Source organism: Thermobia domestica, chromosome 7, assembly GCF_964235325.1.
Source record: "Thermobia domestica chromosome 7, izTheDome1.hap1.1, whole genome shotgun sequence".
Lineage (NCBI taxonomy): Eukaryota > Metazoa > Arthropoda > Insecta > Zygentoma > Lepismatidae > Thermobia > Thermobia domestica.
In genome coordinates, this window is record NC_137460.1 from 21,321,032 (window position 1) to 21,346,152 (window position 25,121).

The 25,121-nt window shown below is 36.4% G+C and overlaps 1 protein-coding gene across 3 annotated transcripts in view; it reads right to left on the reverse strand.

The window, feature by feature from the left end:
- Cip4 (formin-binding protein 1-like Cip4) overlaps positions 1–25,121 on the reverse strand; it is a 278,849-nt gene that overhangs the window by 73,211 nt on the left and 180,517 nt on the right. For all 3 annotated transcript variants that reach the window (XM_081764189.1, XM_081764188.1, XM_081764187.1), the window contains exon 3: positions 14,955–15,005. In XM_081764189.1, coding sequence (XP_081620315.1) covers positions 14,955–15,005 — 51 coding nt within the window. The remainder of the gene's footprint in view (positions 1–14,954; positions 15,006–25,121) is intronic.

Genomic DNA, 25,121 nt, shown 5'->3' on the forward strand with positions numbered 1-25,121 from the left:
ATCACCGTTTCAGTTAACGGATCGCCACTAATCTATACGGAAATCTTTTAGGTTCCACCAGAAATTGAGCTCCGAACTACACGCTTTAATATGCGACAAAGAAAACTGTAAATAAATTCGTCTGTTGTGCTTCCAATAGAAATCCAACTTGAAACTACGTGTATTAAGGTTTGAATATACGCCACTGAAAACTACTAAAATTCGTTTGTTGACTTATTAACATGAAAACTTGCAGAGGGGAAAGGGGATAAGTGTTTTTGTTGACGACTACAAAGTTTATGCACCTCCAACCGGCCCCAGTGTAATGTATACATTACAAACGCATGTAAGCCGACTGTCATTGTCATTGCAAACTCAATGTTCGTTGCATGTGTGGTGTGACTGTGTATGACCTTGGTTTTAAATTTGAATCACGCTGCAAGCTTACACATACGTGAAAAGGCTTACTTTTCATGTTTCAACAACGTATCACATCTTAGTTGCACGTGGTGTTATGAAAAACATGTGAGCTTTTTAGCAAAACACAAAACAGTAGGACTACGCGAATACTTGTGATTCATATTTTTTTTTCCCTAAAGGATTTATTTATGTTATAAATCTCGGGAGTGCCAACAACTGTTTTTCAGATTTGTCATGTTGTCTTTGCGCGTGGTACAGACAGCTGGCGAGAAGTCAACCCACTTGCTTTACAAGTTGTATAAAAATATTGTATATTGTATAATTACAGTTTATTCCAAATTATTTTCAATTTTCCAGCATATTTTGCATTTTGCCTTTAATAAATATAACAAAAGGAATCCTATCATCATTTTCAATGAACACGAATCGAAACTACTTTTTCTGCTGAAATGACAAGCTCATTATGTACGGTATATCTTTAACGTACACGTGAGCTCATCAACCCGCTGCAACTTTTTCATATTTTTCGAAACACTGCGAAAGTAATTTACACAATGGGTCAGTGGTGGAGTGCTGACCTCTGGTGAGAAAGGTCCTTGGTTCGATCCACAGCCATGTGACTGAGTTGGACAATGTATCCATGGATTTTTCAGTTCTCCCATCTCTTCCCAATTTTCATTCCACCAATTATTTCATTATCCATCGCTTTTTATTAATTACGAATTCCCTGTGTCCTATAGGACATAATCGTAGGACGCAAAACTACAGCTTCCATTTCATTCAGATCACCCTGTACGTCCAAACATATCAACATAAGTGCTTTCACGCCAGATTACATTTATTTATTTATTTTTATCAAACAGCCAATTTAACAACTGCTCCACAAAGACAATCCACTTTCTGGTACTTATTTTATTGACACTAATATTTTATTGTTTTTACTGCTCTTTACCACTACTACTGTTACTACTACTGTACTGTTTACTACTTTTAATTTATATACCCACCGCCATCATCCCATTTTTACGACTAAAAGTCTTGTACCACTCTTGTAATTTGGAAACGGCTTGAAAGATGACGACACTTTGGCTGTGGGTAACTGAGGTGGGAGCGCACCAGATGGCGCCAATTGGCATCATGGCAGCCATCTTGAAATCCGCCATTTTGAATTCAAGTCCAATACTTCAAATGGGAAATGGGTATGCGACACACGATTTTACGCTAAAATTCCAATAGAAATACGAATCTGAAGTTATTTCTCACCTAACTTTAATTAGTAATGACATTTTGCGAAGCAAACATTGCATATTACATCATGCAATGAGTTTTGATTTTTGTTCAAGGATGCAACATGGCTCTCATCCACCAAGAACGGACTGAAATTGTTCTAATCAGACGCCGCCGCCCATACCGATCAAATTCTTCAGACGCTGCGTTTCGAGGTGTTGAAAGCATACTGCATACAGTTCCAATTTCGCCCCCTCAGATTACCATCTGTTTGGTTCACTTAAAGATGCTCTCAGAGGCTGTCGATTCAGCTCCAATTAACAAGTCAAGGGAGCGGTGCATCCGGGGCTTGCTGCGCAACCAAAAACCTTTTTGGCAGAGGGCATCCGAAACCTTGTGTAACGGTGGACCAGGTACTTTTATGGTAATAAATAATAAAAATTGCAGATACTTACTGACCTACTCTCGTACATACACAAGCAAAGTTTGATTGTGTAAGAAGTTATATGCAATTCTAAATTATGTTTTAATTATGTTGGCCTTGAAGCTATATATAACAAAGAACCGTAGAATAAGTAACCCACTGTTGCACTTTATAATTGACATGTAATGCAAAAATAGAAGAAATTATGGTGTATTATTACACTGAAGGTGTAAAGTACCTCTCCATCAAAATTTAATAGATAGAGTGTACTCCTATATACCTTGTCCTCAATGAGTTCACTGATATGAAGAAAAAGTTACTACATACTAACTAATTCATCGAAGGAAAGCCTTGGATTAGTCACGACGAATGTCACTGAAGACAAAACTCCAAACATCCTGTTTATAAAGGTGAATGCACTCGTCCAACTATTTTCTATATTTGCAATGTTTGTTCATTTAAAAGTAGTTAATCTTAGATATATATCCACGCATATGAATTGATTTTTCTACCTATTTTGGATAGAGCTGCAATTAGTAACAAGAGTAATAGTACATTGTTTGTTATTGAAGTGTCACATCTAGTTATAAATATACACGGTGGTCCGTATTAAGCTTGTAAATGAAATGAAATTTTTGAGTTTTACGTCGCATGGTTATGCCGATTAGGCTAAAGGAGACGGTGATGATGACAGATGAATAAAATGGTGGAATGAAGAAAGTGGGAGGAAACGGGAGAACTAAGAGAAAACCCATGCACACGGTGTTTGTCCACCACAAAGTTCACTTGGCAGGTGCAGGGTTTGAACCCGAAATCCCAAGCACCGAGGTGAACGCTCTACCACTGAGCCACCGCGGCCTTCGTATTTGGCTTGTCTTCAATGGGAACACATTTTTACCTTTTATATAGCCAAATTGACCCAGACAACTTCACAATTGCACAGTTAAAATTTTGTGGTTTTCATAGGAAATTATGGTTAATTGATAGTAACACTGATATTGAATGGACCCTTTAAGCGGCCCACTTAAGTTTCATTTTTTTTAAAAATCAATAAACATACATAAACCACAAATGAAAAAGACATAATTTTTACATTCGACAAATACCTGTTACAGATACATCCATCAGTAGGGGCAGGAGTTTTTCACAATTTGAAATTAAAAATTTCGTATTTTGACGCATTTTGATATATAAAATTTCTCATTTTGTCGCTAAGTAAATTAATTTACAAACTCTAATATAAATTATACAAATTCTAATGTAAGCCCAATGTAAGTAATAAGCAATAAATCAATAATGCTACTTAGGACAATGAAGTTATTCTTTAAGCAGTTACTAACAACAAATTACTTCTTTCTTCTTTTACAAGTCCAAAAACTTAAAATACACTAGCAAAGTATCATCACATGATTGCCATCACAAAACACCACACATTGTATTAGTTATACACCGAAAACATATATACATGCAAAAATCATATATGGATATACAATACATTAGTGCAATATCTTCTAGTATATCTCGTCTGCAAATTATTATTCTGATGAAAAGTGCAGCATGTTGTATGTTTCAATATTTTCTTCTTTCATTTGTAGCTTTCTACCATTGATTACCAAGCTGTATTTTAAAAACAAACAAACAAACAAAAAAAAAAAAAAAATCCTTCAGTATTCGTTATTGGAAGCCATATTGCTGACAGGCACAAGTTATTTAAGTTTCAATTTTTCTCCACTTTGAAAAATTGTACTTTTTATTTCTGTATTTTAACTAAAATTGGCGTTTTTAAAAATTCGCAATTTGTCGCGTTTTGCGGCACATTTCGCTCAAAATGTCAATTATCGCATTTTGTCGCGACTTTGAAATACCTATTTCCTTACTCAATCTGATGTAGTTCGTTGGAAAACTAACTCTCGGCTTTGTAGGAAAACTTTCGCGATTTTGCAACTTGCGAAAAACTCGTGCCCCTATCCATCAGGAATAAAATAACGTGTAGAACTTTCCACCGACAGAAGAAGGAAAAGTAAGCCTCCCACCAAATTGTCCGCATTTGGAAAGTTTAACACCCAAAGTGTACCGCCTTGGAATAAGAGAAATATAGTAACCCTACGATAATTCAATTTAAGAATTTAACTTCATAGTTTAACATTTAAAAAAAAAAAATATTTTTAAATACAACCGCCCACAAATAGTGACTGATCCTGAAAACTCGCAAATCCACATAAACCCACGCGCAAGCTGTTTAGCTGTCTGGCATCCCACACGACACAACATATACCTGGAATTGTTCGTCTTTTGTGGCGCCAGCATATTGAGAAGATAAAAAAATAACTGCTACCGGTTGGCTTTTATTCATCATTTGTATTACTCATGAGTGTCAGTCTCCTTCGGTTTTGAACAATTGAACATTAACGCTTAAAATGACATACAGTATGTATTCAACGGTTATAGTTATTCGGTATTGTCAAACCATTGCATTTTCCAAATGGTTTTCGTCGAAGAATTCTGAGATTTTATGACACATTTGGACTTTAGATACTACTTAATTAGCCGTGACAAAAAGACAAAAATTACGAACAACTGACTTGGGAAGTCTCATCAATCAGATAATACCTACATGTAACAACTGACAAAAGAAAAATCATCTAAATCTTTGTTTCCGCTTGGGTATGAATACTAAAAAGTGTCTCCGCCTAAATACACACATTCTGTCCCTTCTGCGCTACTTTTACGGTTTTCTTCAAAACAAGTGAAGAAGAAAGAAAATTCTACATTTACCGAGGTTGATTCATTTGTATTGAGTCGAATTTGAACGTGCCACATACTTAGGATATGCCGTGTTTTCATCACCGGTCTACTGACTATTGTACGACATCTGAGTCTCCATTGCAGGAAACCATTGCATTATTAATACATCCCACTCTTCTTTGCAGGCCTACTACTGGTCGGAGATGGTGTGGACTCGATAATGGAAAAGGCGCCTCTTGGGAAGTCCATTGGGCTGGAATCTGGACTCTTGACAGGGATGTCAGAGAAGGGAAATGCCACAACCCAGTTTCCTGTTCTATACGGCGATGGGATTCCAGCTATGTTTTTGCTGTGTGTCTGGATACCTTGTATTGGTGCAGTTCAACCTAGTTCACGTTTGTTCGTACAATGTTGGGATTTCGTGCTGGTACATTTTAGTCAGGACATGAGTCTCCTACTATGCAGCGTTGATTTTGACGTTTTGTTCCACTTTTCGGAGACATAGTTTGCCACTGTACAAGAAACCAGCCACAAGCATGAACAGTTTTGGGAAACGCCTGCACACTGACGGAAGAACGTGCTTCGCACCTTGGCGTCAATAGTTCTGTATGTAATGGCACGAACTTTACCACAGTCTGTGAAGTAATCCACGCTTCACCAAGGGTAACAACCTCCCACCGATCACCAGCGAGATTATGTTCATACAACCTCATGTAGTTCCTTTTTCGCCCAGCCACACGATACGGTTTTAGGATGTGCACACTGCTCTTGCGAACATCCCTGTGAATGGAGTGGCTGACTGTCGCCTACGGTGTGCGGCATTTGCTGACCATCGCACACTATGGGGGAGGGGGATTTTCGGAGTCGCCATATGCCGAACCACATGCAACAACGACGGAGTCCTCTTCATGAGAGGTCGGTTTCTAGCTCTGCCGTGTCGTGACAAAACGCTGTAACTTTGGCGGAGCAGTTTTGCGAAAAAGAGCCATAAAGTTTTCATCCGAAAATGTGATCTGTATCGTGTAGAACCAGTGTATCTTGACTTTGGAAACACGTGGTTACATGTAATGTTACGTAAATGAATGCTGTGTGATTAAATTTGGTGAAAATTGATTGGTTGACCATTATTGCCTAGTTACACTGGTTCTACACGATACAGATCACATTTTCGGATGAAAACTTTACGGCTCTTTTTCGCAAAACTGCTGCGCCAAAGTTACAGCGTTTTGTCACGACACGGCAGAGCTGCGCATCGGTGTCGTGGGCCAGAACTATGTCACTCTGTGCTGTATATTTCTGTGCAATACGGTTTAGAGTGGTACAATCTACACGAAAATTACGCACTTGGCACATTTCTACGATGCGCGACGACGTAGGCTTAGTGGGGCAGAGGGCCACAATGAACTCCTCTCAGAATCTGTTCAGTTTCGGTGACATCAGACTATGCTTGACCACACTGTTCTACTGTGTGACTAACGAGATATTGTTGCTTGTCTCGCTGAGTTTTTAACGTCCCTTTCAGCAGCGAGGCTATATGAGACGGGACCTACTGGTTAACATGGAATCCGAACCACATGAGCTCCAGCCGGGAATCGAACTCTGGTCTCCCACGCTTACCGCTTAGCTACAAAGGAGCTCTGTTGCTTGTCTTGTGGCAATCTCATGGCGATGGGCTGCACATTGACTTCGGCTCAATATGAACGAGTCAAACTCTGTAATCTCTAGAACTTGGAAAGTATCGTGCGAGAGGTCCCTAATTCGATGCCTGGCCACGCGAACTTAAGGTACACAACATTGTGTTCGTAGGTTTTCTCAAGATTCTCCCGTTCTCTTCAACGATATTACACCACCAATTCTTTTATAATCATTCACTTTCATTAATCGTCTCTCTCCTTTAGGCTAAAGACATAATCGTAAGTCGTAAAACTAAAAATTTTATTTTATTTCGAGACTTTGGATAGTATGATGAAATGAACTGGTTAAAATAGAGAACATGTTATGAATATATCACGTCACATAACGCGAACAAGGCATTTCTCAGTTGTTTATATATGCATATAATGCAAAGTTGATGACTATTATGAAAATGCAGTACCAAGACCAGGTGAGACGCAAATCTAGAACTTATAGATCGGAACAATATGAACTCCAACCGGACATCGAACCAGGCCCTGCTTCAAACAAAACATGAACGCTATTTTGACACACGACTAAGCTACTGGCCACTTAATATCACACTACCTATTATTCTCTCATCAACCTAGGCTTCCTCTAAATTTCCTCTGATTCTTTAAGTCATACCGAACACTGGTGCCTGTATTATATACGATTTTGAACTAAAGGCATGATTCACTTCTTCTATAGTTTGTTGCAAATTATGGATCTACCTCAATTTACTCTCATTCTTAAAGACCAACTTCAGTACTAACCACGAAGTCAAAGAAGAATTTCAACCCAATGCGGTTCCACACATAATATTGATGATACAATTTTGATTGTAAAATAAATGATCAGAAAGAATCTAGTTCCTATCTTATACTATGACTATACTTGAAAATTTTAGCATGCTCATATGTATTGAACCTCAGAAGTTTTCTACTTGTGTCAAACATTTTTACTAATCCATTCTGAAGTATCCAATTTTAATTTTTTGTAGTGATGCAAATACACAAATTACAGTCATTAAATCACTTATTTTTTTTTTAAGTATAAGAAGTCAACAGTTTATCTGTATTAAAGAGAGCTCACTCGGAGCTTACTAGCGTATGAGAGAAAGAGGTTCGATTACCGGTGGCGTAACCTGCGGATCTACGTCATATATTACAAGTCAAAAAAGTGACATTAAACACATTAGTCAATGAACGAGCTTTACATCGGAACGACATTAATTGGAGTAGGTAAATGTGTAAGATAAAATTACTCATTCTTGTAGACGCGATATCCCTAAACATAATTCTCAACTTATTCCTTCACTTCCAATCCTGACTTTTTCAATTTTCCACGTACCTTTCTTGTGAAATAGAGGAAAATAAACTGAGCACCCTATTCCTGCTCTACTGGCTTAACTGCATTTAGCTGCGTTACGATAAGTGGGCTAGAACCTTACCTCCTACACAGACACGATCTCCGTATTACTCAAGGACATAAACTTACTTCCCCCAGCACATATTGCGCTAAACATCCAGTATTATGTTATGAACTTCAAGTGTGACGAATACACTACACAGCAGTATGGAATAGTGAAATAACTGTTACGGCATCCGGAAGAGTCATCGATTCGTAGCAGAGGCCTATTTCACACTGCTGCACATCAATTACAGATGACATTACTGAATAAATATGAATGCCAGCACACAAACAGCTAAAAAGTCTTCCTGGAACAAATTCTTGAGGAAAAGACGCCATATCATCACACAATTAATATTACTCTTCCATTGCTCAAAAATATTCATAAAAAACAACGAACAATGTCACTTTCGCAATTTTCTTCAACAAAATAATTATATGGCTTATATATATATATATATATATATATATATATATATATATTCGAACAGGAAGAAAACGTACACTGGATCCAATCAGGGCTTAGAAGGTTCGAGGCCCAACTGGGAGCAATTTTGGTAGGCCCCAGATTCGAGTCAATTTGCAATGTGTTATTTGTATTTGACAAGCCGAAAGTATATTAGAATCTAGTACGCGGCCCCATTGTGAGCAATCGGCTTTAGGTTGGCTATAGATCAAAGTCTGTACTAATGCAAATAAGCTTATTGGTACCCATCTTCCCTAATAACATGAACAGCCGCGTTTTTACATTTTTCCGATTTTTAAATTTTCTTCAAATTTTCCTGTATTCACAATGTAGTTTTCATATTTCCTTATGAAATACTGTATTAATTTTCCGCTATTTACACCACGTCATAGTGATTTCTAGCTTAAAAGCAAATGACATCACAGAGATAACTGAATCGGTCATGACAACGAAATGAACGATGGCCTCATGCTTCTTCCGTGATGATCTAGGATTAGAAATTAGATTAGTGGGCTTTCGGTATCTGTGGTCATGTTAGGAAGAAAGCGGCCAAGGACTTGTATTTTACGTACCAACCTGGTATTTGACTGGTGTCAATGAGGAAAGCCCAAGAAAACCTCACTGGGAATAGCTGGCTTGAAAAAGCTTTCACACTTTTTCGACCGAGCGCCCCACTGGGAATCGAACCAAGGACTGCTCGCATCTGTAATCTATTTTCTACCTATCAGATTCCACTACATATAGGGTTTTCAAAACACCGACAACGTTTGGGAGGAGATTCCTGACTCCAAGATAAGAAGAAAAGTATAGACCAATCTGGGTGCACAAATGCTTCCTTTCGGAGTTATAAGATGCCGAAAACATGAAAAAATGAAATTTAAAGGTCCATAGCTTCGAAACTATGGGACCTACCGTAGTCGGGTCAAGACTTTATTTAGGAACTAGTATGTGAACTATTCCAATATCCATGTTTCAGAATCCTGTGGTACTTCCGTAACAATTTTTATAGAGGTACTTTGTGAATACTTCAAATTATGAGACCGTAGTCAAACTCTCTCTCCAAAAATTGTTGTGTGAGTACCTTAGGATTCTGAAACATGGATATTTGGATAGCCCACATGTTGGTTCCTAAATGAAGTCTTGACCCGCCTACGATAGGTCCCATAGATTTGGAGCTACGGACCTTTAAAGTTTATTTTTTCATGTTTTTGGCAGCCTATAACTCCGAAAGGAAGCATTTGTGCACCCAGGTTGGTCTGTACTTTTTGTCTTATCTTGATGTCAGGAATCACCTACCAAACGTTGTCGGTGTTGTTTTGAAACACCCTGTATAATTTGTTTGCTTTCCAGTTCCGTTGTTCTACGTAGGCTAGCAAGAGTAGCTTCTAGTCAGTGGCTGAATATATTTAACAAATGACATGAAAATGTCAACAGTTCATGCTGAACTATTATAAGTGCGTAAGTTAGTTTCCTTGTTTCCCGAAATGTATACTTTTCCGTGATTTATATCATTTTCCTTTCGGTAGTACCCTGAAAAGAGTAACAGCGAGATAATATTATATTACCCTAACTTATGGTCCACCTAAATAAAGGCTTCTTTCCCAAAGGCTTTCCAACTACAGTTCTTTAATATTTTGCACATACTTCCCATACAGTGTTTCAGACGTCTTGCCATCATAATATTCGGTAGCTTGATGTAACTGTGAATTTCTGATTGTGTACGGTAATTTAATTGTAGCAAACACAAAAAATGAAATGATTATACAGGGTAGGCTAAAGGAGACGGTGATGATGAGAATGAATGAAATGGTGGAATGAAAAATGTGGGAAGAAACAGGAGCACCCCGAGAAAACCCCACACCGTGTATGTCCACCACAAAGCCCACTTGGGGCAAACTGGGCTCGAACCAAAGGTGAATGCTCTACCACTGAGTCACCATGACTCCAATATAAAGATCAATTTGTATTGTCAGTATTGCAGAATCGAACCGAGTTAATGTGGCAGAAACATTCACTGTAGCGCGATAAAATGCAACATGAAAATATACGTCCACATACAGCAAATCACGGAACAGAATATATAATCTGGATCGTTAGTAAGCCATCACACCCACCATATTATCTGATTCTCGCCCCCATCTGATGGGAGCTCTTACTGTTTTATTTTATTTTCAACAATGCACGGTTTCCTTTGAAAATGACGAAGAGCTTCGAAATTGCACACCAATATCTTAGGGGCTGTTCACACAAGCCAGCAAACAACTGTATTCTACTGCATGCAAAATTCGCTTTAATATACTTTACTTTGAGTAAGTGCATGCACACACAGCCTCCTCCAATTTTGTCGACCGCCAACAGTTACGTTTACCATTATGCAGAGGAAAATTTCATGTTCGCGAGTTGGTGGGTGCGTGCTAAGGAAGGAAGTTAATGTTTGTGGATATGACAATTTCCATACATAGTAAGATAAAATCGGATTTTTATAGATACTCGGCTCTGATGCAATGAATAATGGGTTTTTACTGAATAAATAAACTGTTATTTTTCTTAATATGTTAAAAATTCCGTTCTTCAGTTTTGGAAGCGAGAAACTGTTACATAATTATTTGTTAGGTTAAGAAAAAAAAAAACTTGTTCGGAATAATGATTTATTCATTGAGTTTATATTCTGTATACCTGAAAAAAAAAACTAACTTATTTTAAAATTGGTAATTCGTGTACCTTCAAAACACGTGGTTCCCAGTTTGAATATCGATGAAGGCGCATTTATGATTTTGATCCAGCACTGTGAGATAGATGAAAAGCAAAAGAATACAGATATACCAATAGCATCATTTCGTTTTGCTAGGGGAAGTGGGGCAAGATTGTCCACCTTATATTTCACGTTTCATATTCGTCTACAATATATTAAAAAGCACATGTTTCTCAAACTCAGGAGGCCCTGTGCTCTCCGTAAATGACACCCCTCAACTATACTACTATTGATTAATATGCATCTCAAACTTAGGAGAGGGCACTTGATGCTTTGGTACTACTCTAAGTGAGAAATTAGGTCTGTCTGTAATTGTAAAATATGGATGTTAAAACGTTTGATTTTTTAATAATTTTATCCTGCTTAGTTGGAAGCCATATATGACATGGAACAGAAGACGAAACATCCTTCTGTCTTATATCACTGCACGTAATAACGCTGCGACACCAGAAACTGCGCTATATGGCAGTTTCCATACTGACGAAGATGTTCAACTCTGGTTGTTGGTTTTCTATATGGATGTCACTAAATAATATGAAATCGAAACGCCCATAGTCACTTTCAATTTAGTGCACAAAATGAATTTGATAAACTTAGTACGTGACAATATGACATGAATTAGACGTATCAGGTTATTCTAAAAATGTTCCCTAAGCATAAAGCACCTCTTGTGTGAACAGCCCCTAAAGTGTGTGGTTGCGAAGGTAAAAATTCTATCTTTTATCAAATAGTTTGTATTTGACCTTATCGATACGTTGATCATAAACATGTCTCACTCTTTATAGGGTAAATTTTTATTCCCGATTATTATGCTGTCCACGTTTAAGTTATTAACGGTAGCTGCTCACTCCCGTAGCACAGAAATTACCTGTGACAATTTCTGAAAAGACTGCCTGGTAACCATGATGAAATTCATGAGAAGTCACCTCTTAGTTTATGGAGGTCTCATGAAATTTGGTATCTTCTAACCGTCAACTTGCCGGTATGTGTACGTACAGAGCTCCTTAGTTGCATCGCTTTACATTATATACGAACAATAAAGAAAAATATACAATAAATTGATCTGTAAGGCTCGCCTGAATGCGCTACAGACTTATGTTCCAACGAACTGCAATAAATAATACAATGTTTGATACCGTTCTAAAACTTAACGCAAAACGGAGATCTAACCTCGAGAGTGACGATTTTATAGTAGAATTGACCACCCGAACATCTAACAACACGAATTCACATTGCGGGTAGTAGGTTGATGAACTATCTCCTTAGAAAATAAAAAATATGCTTACTAAATACAATCGTTAGCATCATGTAATAGTATAATAGACTTCTAATACCTTAAAGTAGGGAGTGTTTCAGCAATGATTCAATTTCCCCTTATATTAGTAACTGAGTTCTATTAGGAGCTATGAGGTAGTACAATCCTTCGAAGTGGAACAAGGTTAAGTTAATCAGAGCCAAAGAAATGACTTCTGATGAATTCGGCTCGCATGGTCATCACAAATTTTCAGTTTTATAAGATGCAGCACGCAAACTGAGCTTCAACAAGAAAGAAGATATCCCATTAGGCTCGGTCGCCGCAAATTCCAAGTTCCCTTTAAATATTCTGACTTACTACCCGCACTCTTGCGATTTGTATAACTGTAGTTAGAAATAAGCATTCGCATTTAAGCTCAAAACTCACATCCACATATTTTTAGTACAGATCTGAAATTGGTACAAACGCTCCTTGCTTTATTCATAGTGGAGTCAAGGTTTGTAAATAACATAAGACTACGGTATATACTGAAAAAGATGTTTCATTCAGAATAAATAAAGCTCCCAGGAACTCATCTTTCAAAGATTCGGGATTATCGTAGTTCGGATGTTGCGTTAAGCATATATAATCCAGACGAACTACAGCTGTTAGGACAGCGATGTACACGGATCAGGTATTTTATAGAATTGTCGTTCACGTGATACTAGTAACAACAATATAAGAACAGATACGAACTGGAGTTATGAAGTGAGAATTTTATTTACTAGTGGTTTCAATATCTTCAAAAGTATTTACAAAACATAGCAATTTGTCAGAATACTATTATTTGAGAAGTTAGTTTCACACTAACGAAATCTCCAGATTTTTATACCTAAGAACTCCGCATTACTATCAAAACAGCCTTTTGTAGTACATCTGGATTGTCCGGAGTCCCTTATGTTGCATCGGCTATGTTGAAATGTTACGTTAGATTATATTCAACTTCTGTAAATTATTTTAGTGACTACAGTCAATAATATGCACTTGCTTCTAAGTGAATATAGCAGGTATGTGTAGAACGGCAGTAGGCCGAATGGTATGTTGCTAAGTTGTATTAACTAACTATATGGGTTAAGGAATACCAACGGTCCATTGCCGTAGAAACGAAACTTATCTTATGCCGGTTCAAATCAATTAGGATTATTATTTATCTGTTTAAGAATCTAATTCATATCATCTCCCACCACATCCTGTCCTATTCAAGGTTCCTTCTAGAAGAATTTCCCAACTATATATACCACCAGTGCATTCCATATTTAAGTGACATTTCATGCCCACCTTAAATATCTCAATTTAAATATAATCACATTTAATATTCTTGGTTAAAGTTTATCTGGCTACCCAATTCCCTTTCAAAAGCCCTATGCCCTAATTCTCAGAATTAATTCAAAGAAATATTAATATTTTGTGAGCAAATGAGATCATTATTTCAAAACAAAGTACAGTAGAAACTCGATTAACCGTCACTCTCTATTATCCGTCACTGCTCCGGACAGTACTGTACTTTAAATGTGCCGTAATTGACGCCGTGCGCCGTGTAGAGCACGGAATAAAGTGTAAGTGAAATGGACTGAAATAGTCATGCGTCACTTCCGGTCATGCTAGTTTCCACATAAATACTTGGTACAGTACTGAAACCCTTATGGAGAAAAGCATGGACTTGAAACACTCAAGATACCAGAAATTAAATTCCAAACTGTTATGAATTATTTTCAAGACGAACCTATATTAGTGTAACATGGAAGGAATACGGATTACTCTGGTCCTGTTCAATCATTATAAGTATTATTCACTTGTATAAGGTTATTTATTTCTTCCAGAACCTTTTAAATCAACTTACTGTAGAGGTTTATAACGATATTTCTGTTATCCGTCTATTCGCTTAACCGTCATGATCCCGGTCCAGAGGGTGACTGTTAATCGAGTTCCTACTGTATAACAATTTTCTGCTTAAATTTCTCTATTCGCTCATTTTGTCCCTTTTTTGCCGAGTCGGCGACAAAAATTCTTTCCGTTTGATGAAATTATTTTCCTAAACAACTTCAGAATGGAAGATCAATTTGAGTACAGTTTTCAGTAAATTAAAAAGAATGTAATTTTCTGTACTTTCCAGTCATACTACCGTTATTCCCAAAATAACTTTTAACAAACGGAAAGACCTTTTGTCGCTCACTGTACCTAGAACTTCCCCGAAAACTTTGTTCTCGAATCCATTCTCCTGTTTCTATTAGTTAGCTACTTTCACAAACACTGTGATCCTCAATTAAATCTAAAGAATGTCAACCTCTATTTACACATATGTAATAATCGAAAAATCTGTAACTAACCAGTGCTGTAAATATTACAGCAGTGTGCGGGAACATATCACTGTTCGAAGGAGTCAAAGAATTACTTCTGTTTGGCAATGCCAAGTAAAGATTTGTTCCATCCCAAGATGCAAAGCAGAAGTCAAATGTTCTCAGAAAATCTACATGCAGTTCTTACAGCAATCCTTACACTTCCCTTATTCATCTCTCACTGTCAATATAGTACTTATTTTAATCGGAATATAGGGTAATAGCACATGGTAAGAAATACTTACTGATAATCTTCCTCGTCTTTTTTCTTTGGTTGGTAGTTTTTCACTAGTCTCCTGTAAAGAAAGGAAGAAAGAAACAATAAGCAACTTCCCTATAATCGCGATTTACAAAGCATTATGTCGTCTTACAAATTGCATCACTATCAATTAAAAAATGTACCAAATGATAAGTAGAATACTTCTTAAATTTCATGCAGAAAATTTGGTTGCATCTGCCTCTAAAAATGTATTAAGTTTGCTGGATTATTTAAACTGAAACTGATTATTGCAAAATGATCTTGAAAGTATGAAGAAAGCCGTTCTGTACCTGACACAAACCTTTATCAATACATTAAAATGTTAGGTTTATATGTTTGTGGTCAAGAAAAGTTAATACCTTTGTGGCCAATCTTTTCAACAGTGAGTTCTTGGGAACCACAGGTTATAGAAAGATGCCGTTTTCACTGATCGATTGCAAATTTTGTGTAGACTGTCCAGTTCTAATTGAATATTTTAAAAATGGCCGTTAAGTCTTTATTACATTTTTTTAGGGGTACAATGGAAGTGTTGAATAGCCTACGAGTTATATTTGTATACCGGGGTTATATATATATATATCTCAAGCATTAGTTTTATAGCCAAATTATAATGAAAAACAAATGATAACCGTTTCTCCAGTCTAAGATGAATATTGTTTGGTGTGTATTTGCCCAACGAACACCATATCACTGACATTATAACTAATTGTGTGTGTAATGTATTTGCTTATTACATACTGCATGTAAGAAGAAAGAAAACACTGATCTATCTATATATATAAAAGAGAACGTACAAATCCTTTGTCCGCTCATCACGCTAATACGGCTGAACCAATTTCTTTTATTTTTGGGGGGTTATTAGGATTTGGACCCTAGATGGTTTTTATCATATCACTTTAATTTTCAATTACCAGTGTCTTGAGATAATTGACCATTCAGGTGTCCATTACGTACAAATTCTTTGTTAGTTCATCATAGGTATAAAAATAAAACGTATGTATATGCAACCCGCATGACCGTGTCACTCGGCGGGTTAACATAAATGACAGGCGTTATAATGGTTTTTATCATATCACTTGAAAGCGAAAAAGTAAAAATTATCTAAGTAACAAAGTTTATTGCGTTCGGGGGTGACCGCAGCGAAGCGGGGCGGGTTAACATAAATGACAGGCGATATAATTTTAACATTTACTGCAATCTTCTATGGTTTTTATCATATCACTTGAAAGCGAAAAAGTAAAAATTATCTAAGTAACAAAGTTTATTGCGTTCCGGGGTGACCGCAGCGAAGCGGGGTGAACGCTGCTAGTCACACATAAATTAGAAATTCCTACGGGAGTATGCTCAAATCTCGCAAACGGTGCGAGATATTCAGAAAATAATATCCCCTTTATGGTACTCTTTGCCGATTTTTTAAAAATCAAGACGTCTTTCACTTGTGTCTATAAAGGGACATGTACTGATGTGAGGAATAACAAGGAGATTCATGCTCATATGTGAACGATGCGCTTTATAGTGAGCGCAGGTAGGTTCAGCTAGTAAATAAATAAACAGATCCATGTTTCGAACTAAAATATTAAAACCCATTTGTATCCTTTTGCAACGTGATAGAATGTGCTCATGAGCAAATTTTTAAATTTTAAATATTTTCAGACCGTTTACGTGCTGTGAGATACCAAATGAGTGCAAAATTAATCATGAAAGCATTCGTCATTCCCTATTTTACAAATGAACTATAAATTCAATTCTAAAATATTTATACGTATTATTGAAGATTTTAGAATATGTCAATACAAGCACAACATCTTGACATTACCATCTATGGTCCGAGAGATTAAAGTATAAAATACATTGCAATGTTATTCTGTTATTTGTAGCTGATAGAAACATACTTGAGAAAAGTAAGATCATATCTAAACGTCCAGAATTATTCCACCAGTATTTCACTTATACGCACGATGAATTATTACTACCACAGGAAATGTGTGTGTGTGTGGACTCCTGGAACCATTTTGGCAGGAAATATTAACGTCAGTAGCAGAAAAGAAGATAAGCAAGCGTTCTAAAGTCTCGCATACATAAACAAACAGAACACTGATCTCGGAAAAGCTATTTACACTTTGGGTTCAAGAGGATGGCCTGCATCTTGTCCATTGGAGGAGAGTACACACACTACTGCACGACTTTTTGCCTTTTAAAATAAATATTTGAAAATTTTTCAAGGGTATGTAGTTCGAACGTTTTTAGCCTCCGGATTTTCTCACCATAAAATACAAGTTTTTAACGCTTCTAAACCTGTTCAATTATATATAACTTTTAGTAGTGTAACTCTCCTTCAGGCTACATTCCATAAAGGGTGGTTATGTGGAGAGCGCACGCGCCTTTGGCGCGGGAGATCCGGGTTCGATTCCCAGTGGGAGCTCATGTGGTTCGGATCCCACGTTGAGCTGTAGTTCATTCTTCACTGATTTCAGCGTATCTTTATTAGAAGCTTATAAATCGGGAACCGAAAATAGTACACGAAGATATTTTAGATACGCACTAAGCAACTCGCGGTTTACATCTATGCCAAATTTGGTTAAGATATAGATGAGTTCTATTGGTTGTATACACTGACTACTTCTTAAAAAAGCAAAATCAAGTGATGAATGAAAATAAAAAATATTTTATTTATAATTCGTAGGTGTTTTTATTTTTTAACGAAGCAAAGAATATAAGAAAGTAATTTATTTATAAAGATCTCAGATGTATTTGAAAGTATTTGAAGTATTTCTGAAATCATCATAAAGAGTAATAGTGTTAAAATTCGAATAATTAATTAATTATTCCAATATAAAACGAAAGTGTGTTATTTGAATAGCATAAGTTATTTGCTTCTTTGACAAATTGGCTAGTTATTTACGTACTTTTCTAACGTATCAATTAATAGAAATTGTCATATTTTTCACGTGTTTATATCTGCAATGTTACAACACCGGGAATTAACTGTATGCTGTACTTCATTGGTGGGAACATGAACGAGTCAGGATCCCTTTAATATACTAAATATTTAGCTGATTAGGCGATGGAAAAGAAAATAACTTTGGTAAAATGTCAGTAAGAATAGTTAGCCGTGAGATTCGAACCAAAGCCCTATAGAGTGGAAGGCAAAAATTTACCTATCATCACTCATAAGATCTTTTGCGCTACAGCCCACTGTAAGTTAGGGCATTCTTATTAGCACCTCGCCACTGGATGCTGTTTCTAGCTTTATGTTTTCCCATCCCATTGCTTGTATTTCTTCCCCAACGTCTTCTACCCAATCTCTTAGGTCTTCCTCTCCCTCTCTTCCGTCCATTCGCATATATTATGGACCTGGTATTTTGTGATTTTGCTACAGATACTAGGTATATTTTCATTGTTCACTAGCAGGTCTATTTTGTGATTGTATCACTCACTCGTACGATCAGGAACCTACAACTGTCATTCTGTCAACAAAAGAATTTTAAATGCACTTAAATTTCCACGATATTTTTCAAAATTACGTTTAAGAAATGTAATAAACACCAGTAGACTAGTTTAGCATTGAAAAGTAAATAATTAAGAACCTTTTTATCCAGCCTATACAGTATTGAAATTTATTATATTCAACGGCCACGCGTTCTGTTTCCAGCCCACGTTTTAGTAATATTCTAAGAGAAGGCCAATCACCTGCCTACTTACCCGAGGCAACACAAGAATGCGGCAGCACGGGCCTTACGTTCAGCTCAGCGAACATAAAACAGAATATATATAACAACGGAGAAGATATTTCATACAATTCCCCAACAAGCAAGGTAATACGGAATTTCTGGACTATCTTCCTACCATCAATTAAGTGTATCGTGTAAAGGCATAAAACTCTCAGACACACAAATGTTAAAACCTTCAGCAACTAGTTCAAACTAATTTCTTCCTTCTAACACACAATCTCCGACCACCAGCTCTTGTTTATGTTTTACATGTACTTTTGTAAAAACAAGTCGTAATAACTTACAATATTTTATGCTAGTTTTAAAATAATGAAAAAATATATATTTAAAAATATCGGTTTAGTATACGCTGCTACAATTATGTAATTTGGTGCAAGAGCTACAATCCTACCATAATCCCTATAAGGAGCAAATGAACGGAGCTGCATAGGGTAAGTGCAATGCAACAATTAAGCAATTTTGGTGGAAAACAAAGGGGAGAGGGATAGAAACAATAACTACCAGCGAAAAGCAGAAACTGTTTGAATACAAATTAAGTAGAAACCGTACTTTTGTGCTTCATAGAGTACTGAGTTAAGACCGCTGCTACGAAAGCGTAGTTCCAGTAAATCCTACCAAGAAACTACTCATTAATACATATATACATCATCATCATCATCATCATAGGTATTCTGACATTATTGGAAGGTCATTTGCCGCAACTGAGGCGCTTTCATGCTCCTTGGTCTTCCGCTAACCTCTTCGTCTTCACGTACGATTTCTAAGTTTTGATATCGTTCATTACTTGTGGACTTCTTCGCCCTCTCCCTCTCTTCCCTGCCACCAAACCCTCTAGCATGCCCTTCATGATAAAGTTCCTTCTTAGCCAATGCGCAATTCTCTTTCTCCCCCACCATTTCTAACACACACTCATTCCTTTTCCGCTCAACCCAGCTTCTTTTCTCCACATATATGCCAATGATCGCTCTATTTATTACGTTAAATGGTTTTTCGATCGGTTGTTGAAGTTTGGTAGTCGATCTCTGGACACTTTGCTTCATCCTTGAAATAATAATAATAAAACTGGACATTTTCCTAGTTTCGAACGAAAATTGCTTGAACAATAACCAGATTCGTTTAAAGGAAGCAAGTCGTTTCCGACTGTTACTACACACGTTTGTCCACCCACCAACTTAAATTGCTGTAATCATAACTACCTGTCACAACTACATACAAGAAATAATAAATTTCTTGATCTCAAGTAACTCTCCAATTTTTCGATGTTTCGTTGACGCTTTCTCCTTATCTACCGATATATATGGATAAGATTATATATGAAATGGATGGATACTTATACTCACTACTTACGCCAATATGCTGGCTAGTCTAGTGGGTAGCATATGCGCCTTTGATGCATGTGGTCCCGGTGGGAAAGGATTACAGAAAATTTGAACGCATTACGCTGAGTTTGGATTCCACTTTAAACTGTAGGTCTGTCTCATATACGCTCGCCGCTGAAAAGAGAAGCTGAACTTCAATGAATAACAACTGTACCGATATTAAGGAATTTCATCCCGTAACTTACGCAACTCAATTGCTATAATTGAATGTTGTGTATATTTCGCGCATCTTTCATTAATAACATAGGCGGAAATGATTTGTGCATAACTGAACTTAAGACTACGTTGGTTTTACATTACAAACACTATTATTTCAATTAAGCAGCATTTTCAAGAAATATCCATAGTTAAGTAGCACGTCTCTGTGACCGACTTCATCCACCAGACTGTATTCCAGGAGTATATGGAACTGCCTGAAATACTTTCTATTTTAGCCAATAGAACAGAAATAAAATAAGCAGTTCTTTTCCTCATGTAATTCTAATGTGTTTACAAGAAATTGGTGATTCAAAGATCTGGAGCGGAAGGAATAGTACAGATACTAAAGAGTGGAGTACTGTGCATTTATTTCACTCAAAACTACTGCCACAATTTTAATGAAACATTCACCATGTCTTAACTGGAAACTTACGATGATTACAAATTCTCTACAGTTGCACTTCGATTCTTCAGACCTATCCAGTGACAACTGTTGTAAGAAGCAACAACGCTTCATAAAGTATACGTAATTACAAGTAATTTCCTATTATTCTTCCCCGTTCCCAGACTCACAAAAAGGAGATCAGACGTGTTAAAAAAAAAAAAAAAAAAACTTCAGTAAACAGATCATCTTAGCTTTGCTCTAAGGCTGCACTGATAAACATACTTGTCTGTATTGTAATAATTATAATAATAATAAAAATCTTTCTACTGTAAGTTCTCTTCTACATTATCACACTATCATCTCTTCCCTAATACCTGACCTTGAATCTGTAACATAATATTAATTAGTAATATAGCAGTTTATCTAACTTACTTCCAAGCACAGACTTCGAGATTTACTTCTCTGGTATTCACCTGTAAGAACCGAGCAAAACCCCTGACAAATCTATAGGATAACCCAAAACCTTCCGATTAGCACCCACAAGTATAGCTAATCAGTTTCTATTATTATTATTTTTTTTATGAAGAATATTAATGTACTTAAATTCATGTGTAATAACGCAAAACAGATAAACAATGCTTTGAAATGTTCATATTATTCAGATCCTTTTCAAAAAATATTTTTCTTCGTGTACATGTTTAGCGCACGTATAAACAGTACACGTAGAATGTTCTACCGTGAAGTTTTGATTGAATCTCTAAGCATATAGACAATAGACGAGAAAAGTTAAAATACTCTCCGATACAATGAACTTTGTAAGCAATCAATTTTTTTTATATGATAATACTAACTAATTTATAATTTTAGTAGTAATTGATAATCTTGTTGCAGCAAAAAACAAAAGATTTATGTTCTTTTATCTTTTTTTAATCGTGACGTGACAACTTGATATCTTACATCTCTCATATCCTACGCTCTCAATTGTCTGTGTAACTCTTCACAACCATCTTCTCACCGTAAAATGTCAAATAACTTCCTTATTAGAGTAAAACGTATCAAGCTTCCTGTACTAATTGAATTAACATGCACACAGTAGTATACCTCCACATGTTAGCTATACGTTTTAAATATATTTGTTGCAGTCCATCTGCAGTAAATTCCTTCCGTATTTAACAAGTATCAGTAAATATTATTTCGCCCACCAACCTGATACGAGTAAACAGTGTGGATATTTTTTCTTTAAAAAATAAATAAATAAATAAATAAATAAATAAAACTGAAGCACATTACGAAACAGGATACGGCTACTACATACTTCTTCTAATTGACTTTCTTCATGATGCAAATGTGTAAACACTTCGAAGAACAATCTAGTACTAACATAGGTAAATATAATTACTATTTATAACGATGCAAACATTTCCAGTATGTGTGCATATATTGAACTAGCTGCAAAGATCTGAAGACCCAATTCTTTAAAAATGAAATGTAAAATCTTTAAAAATGAAGTGGAATCTTTCGGTTTTACGTCCCACGAGTAAGTCGTGTAAGCTAAAGGAGATGGCGATAGAATGAAGAAAGTGGGAGTAACGGGAGAATCCCGAAAAACCGCACGTACAAGGTGCTTGCCCACCACAAGGACTATTTGGTGCGAGCTGGAATCGAACCAGAGAATCCAGCAAAAGTGACGCTTTATCACTGAGCCACCGATCTCTACTCAATTTTAAGTGTGTATGCATTATGCAAACGACAGACGGTGTCAATAAAACGCATTAACACAGAAATCTTTGTTTTCCCTTGCCCAAAATATTGAACTTAATAAGCTCTTGAATTTTGTCCAGACGTCAAATCAAAAAAACCTTCACTCCACAGTTGCTTCTTCACTGTCACTCAAATCATTTCTGAATTCCAAATCCAATCCTTCATCGTAATGAAACATTTAAAAGGAATTCAGAAGATAGAAGAAGAAACAGAACAGTCTCCTTGCAAGTAGCAACAATGTATTTTAATAGCAGAAGCTAATTCAAGAAAACATCACCAAATAGGTCGAAAATGTTGAGTGTAAATATGCTTAACCCTTAACGGTTCACTGCTTCCGGCACTGTTTGGAAAACAACATATCCACAGACAACTTCCCGCGAAAAATTTACCAGAGTTGTCACCAGGGGCAATAACTGCTACCATCGCGAAAAGTAAGTACACAAATAATCATAACGAACAATACCTGATACTCTTCAAACGGAATACACAAGATCAAACAAAGGTGTAGCCAAATGGTTACGAAAACTCGTTAAGGGTTTTAAAGAAGGATTAAACCATATGTGATTTTTAACATTGATTAAGTTACTCCAAATAAAACTGATAAACACCTCAAATCAAGATTCTGACCTTTTAGTGGCAAGCACAGCCATTCCTCTACAACGGCAATGCGGAAAATTTATTTTGTTAGGTTTCATACTTTAAAAATACATATATTTAACTCAACGCAAGTAAAGTTAGTAATGCCTTGATTTATCAAATTTTGCATTTTGAATTTTCAATTTTTTTTTCTTTTCAGTTTCACGTCCCACAACAATGAATGACATAGTATATGAAAAGAAAGTATGAATTAACGCGAGAACGTCGAGATAATCCAGGCACACGGTGTTTGTTCACCATAAAACATACTTGTCGCGGGTTGAATTCGAACTATGGACACCACACACTACGGATGAGCGCTTTATCACTGAACCGCTCTCCTTATCGTTTATCGCTACTAACAATTATATATATCCTTTTCGTTTATTCAAATACTTTGGTAACCTTGGGTTTATTAAAACTAAACATTTTACAGTAAATAATAATAACAATAATAATAATAATCAGGGGTAAAAGTGAGGGGGAACACGGGAGGATGCCGTCCCCACCTCCAAAAAATACATACGGCGTCCCTCAACCTAAAACTTACAATGGGCAAAGATAGGCAGGGAGACTACGTGACGTCATGCCGCTACCTACCATCCCCCTACCTTTTCAGATCCACTTTTACTACTACTGCTACTACTACTACTACTAATAATAATAATAATAAATAGAGAGCACAACTTCATGCTTGCCTTATAATTGATGCGGATTGACACTATCATGTGACATTTATTTGATGGAGGAAACGACAGATATGATATTTCAGATATGACATATTTTGGATCTGTTAAAATTATTTGAACAACTACTTCGAATACTGTTTGAATACTCGAATTTTAACCGCGACATGTGTCGATTCAGAATATGAACAAAGGGAAAATTAAATATTTTCATGCAAGACAAATGGGCAAGTCTAGTGGTTAACACAAGTGTCTTCTGTGCATGTGGTTCCAGCTTCGACTCCCTGTATAATACTAAAATTTGAACGCATTATGGTAGTTCAGATTCCACCTTTAAATGTAGGTTCACATCTCATATGGCCTCGGTGCTGAAGAAAGAGAAACTTTAAACACAAATACGAAAGTCACTGCACTCAAAGAAGGGACAACTTCCACCAAAAAATATGTGGTCATCTTTTTGAACATGGCTTTACCATGTCTAAAAGATTTTGCTATAGAGTAGCCATCATGAGATGGTCCCTGAAGATTCTCACCACGCGCGGAGGGAAAATTGAGACCTTACTTGAATGCTGGTGTTACCAACCACGGGTCACTGTTTAACACCATTAAGAAAACTGCTATTTATTATACATGTACCGAAAAAGCCTTGACACGTAAGTAATGGCAACACCGCTGCGAGCTGTCAGAGACCTTCTCTTGCTGGCTCCTCTATAATGTGGTCAAACTTTGTATAAATAAATAATTTTATGAATTTTCTAGTAACAGTATCCAATTCTAAAACAGCTATATTACTGAAATGAGTATTTTCTATACATATAAATTATAGTTAGGGACAACACAAGAGCTAGCGTATTGCCGGACAGTTGAGAACACCTGCCACGAAGGCATCCTATCCAATTAGCATTGGCAGACAAAAGAACGCCACCACCTGTACTGGGATATTTAGTTAACGATGCGATTCACAATACAATCTGAAACAATTCTCGATTAGGACACTTTTTTTTTTAAACCACCTACATATCGACACATGTGGATTTTTTTCTTTAAAATACCAAATTTACAACGATGACTTTTATGAGGTCAGTCAGCGTTTCTCAAACGGGTATAACTTTTATTAGTCAAAAATGTTCTACGGACCACCACCTTACTCTTGTCTCCTTTCAAAGCGAATTTCCTTTTTCTTTCTCCCTTTCGTTTTTAATGTTTTAAGCATACATCAGAATACTTATATTTTGTAAATAGTAGTACAGTGATTAAAATTCCCTTAATTTATATATATTTTCCCTTATTAATAGGGGAAAATAAATAACTGGAACATATCAAGAATATTTTATACTGATTACAAACACTAAGCTACTAGAATTTGTATATTTACCT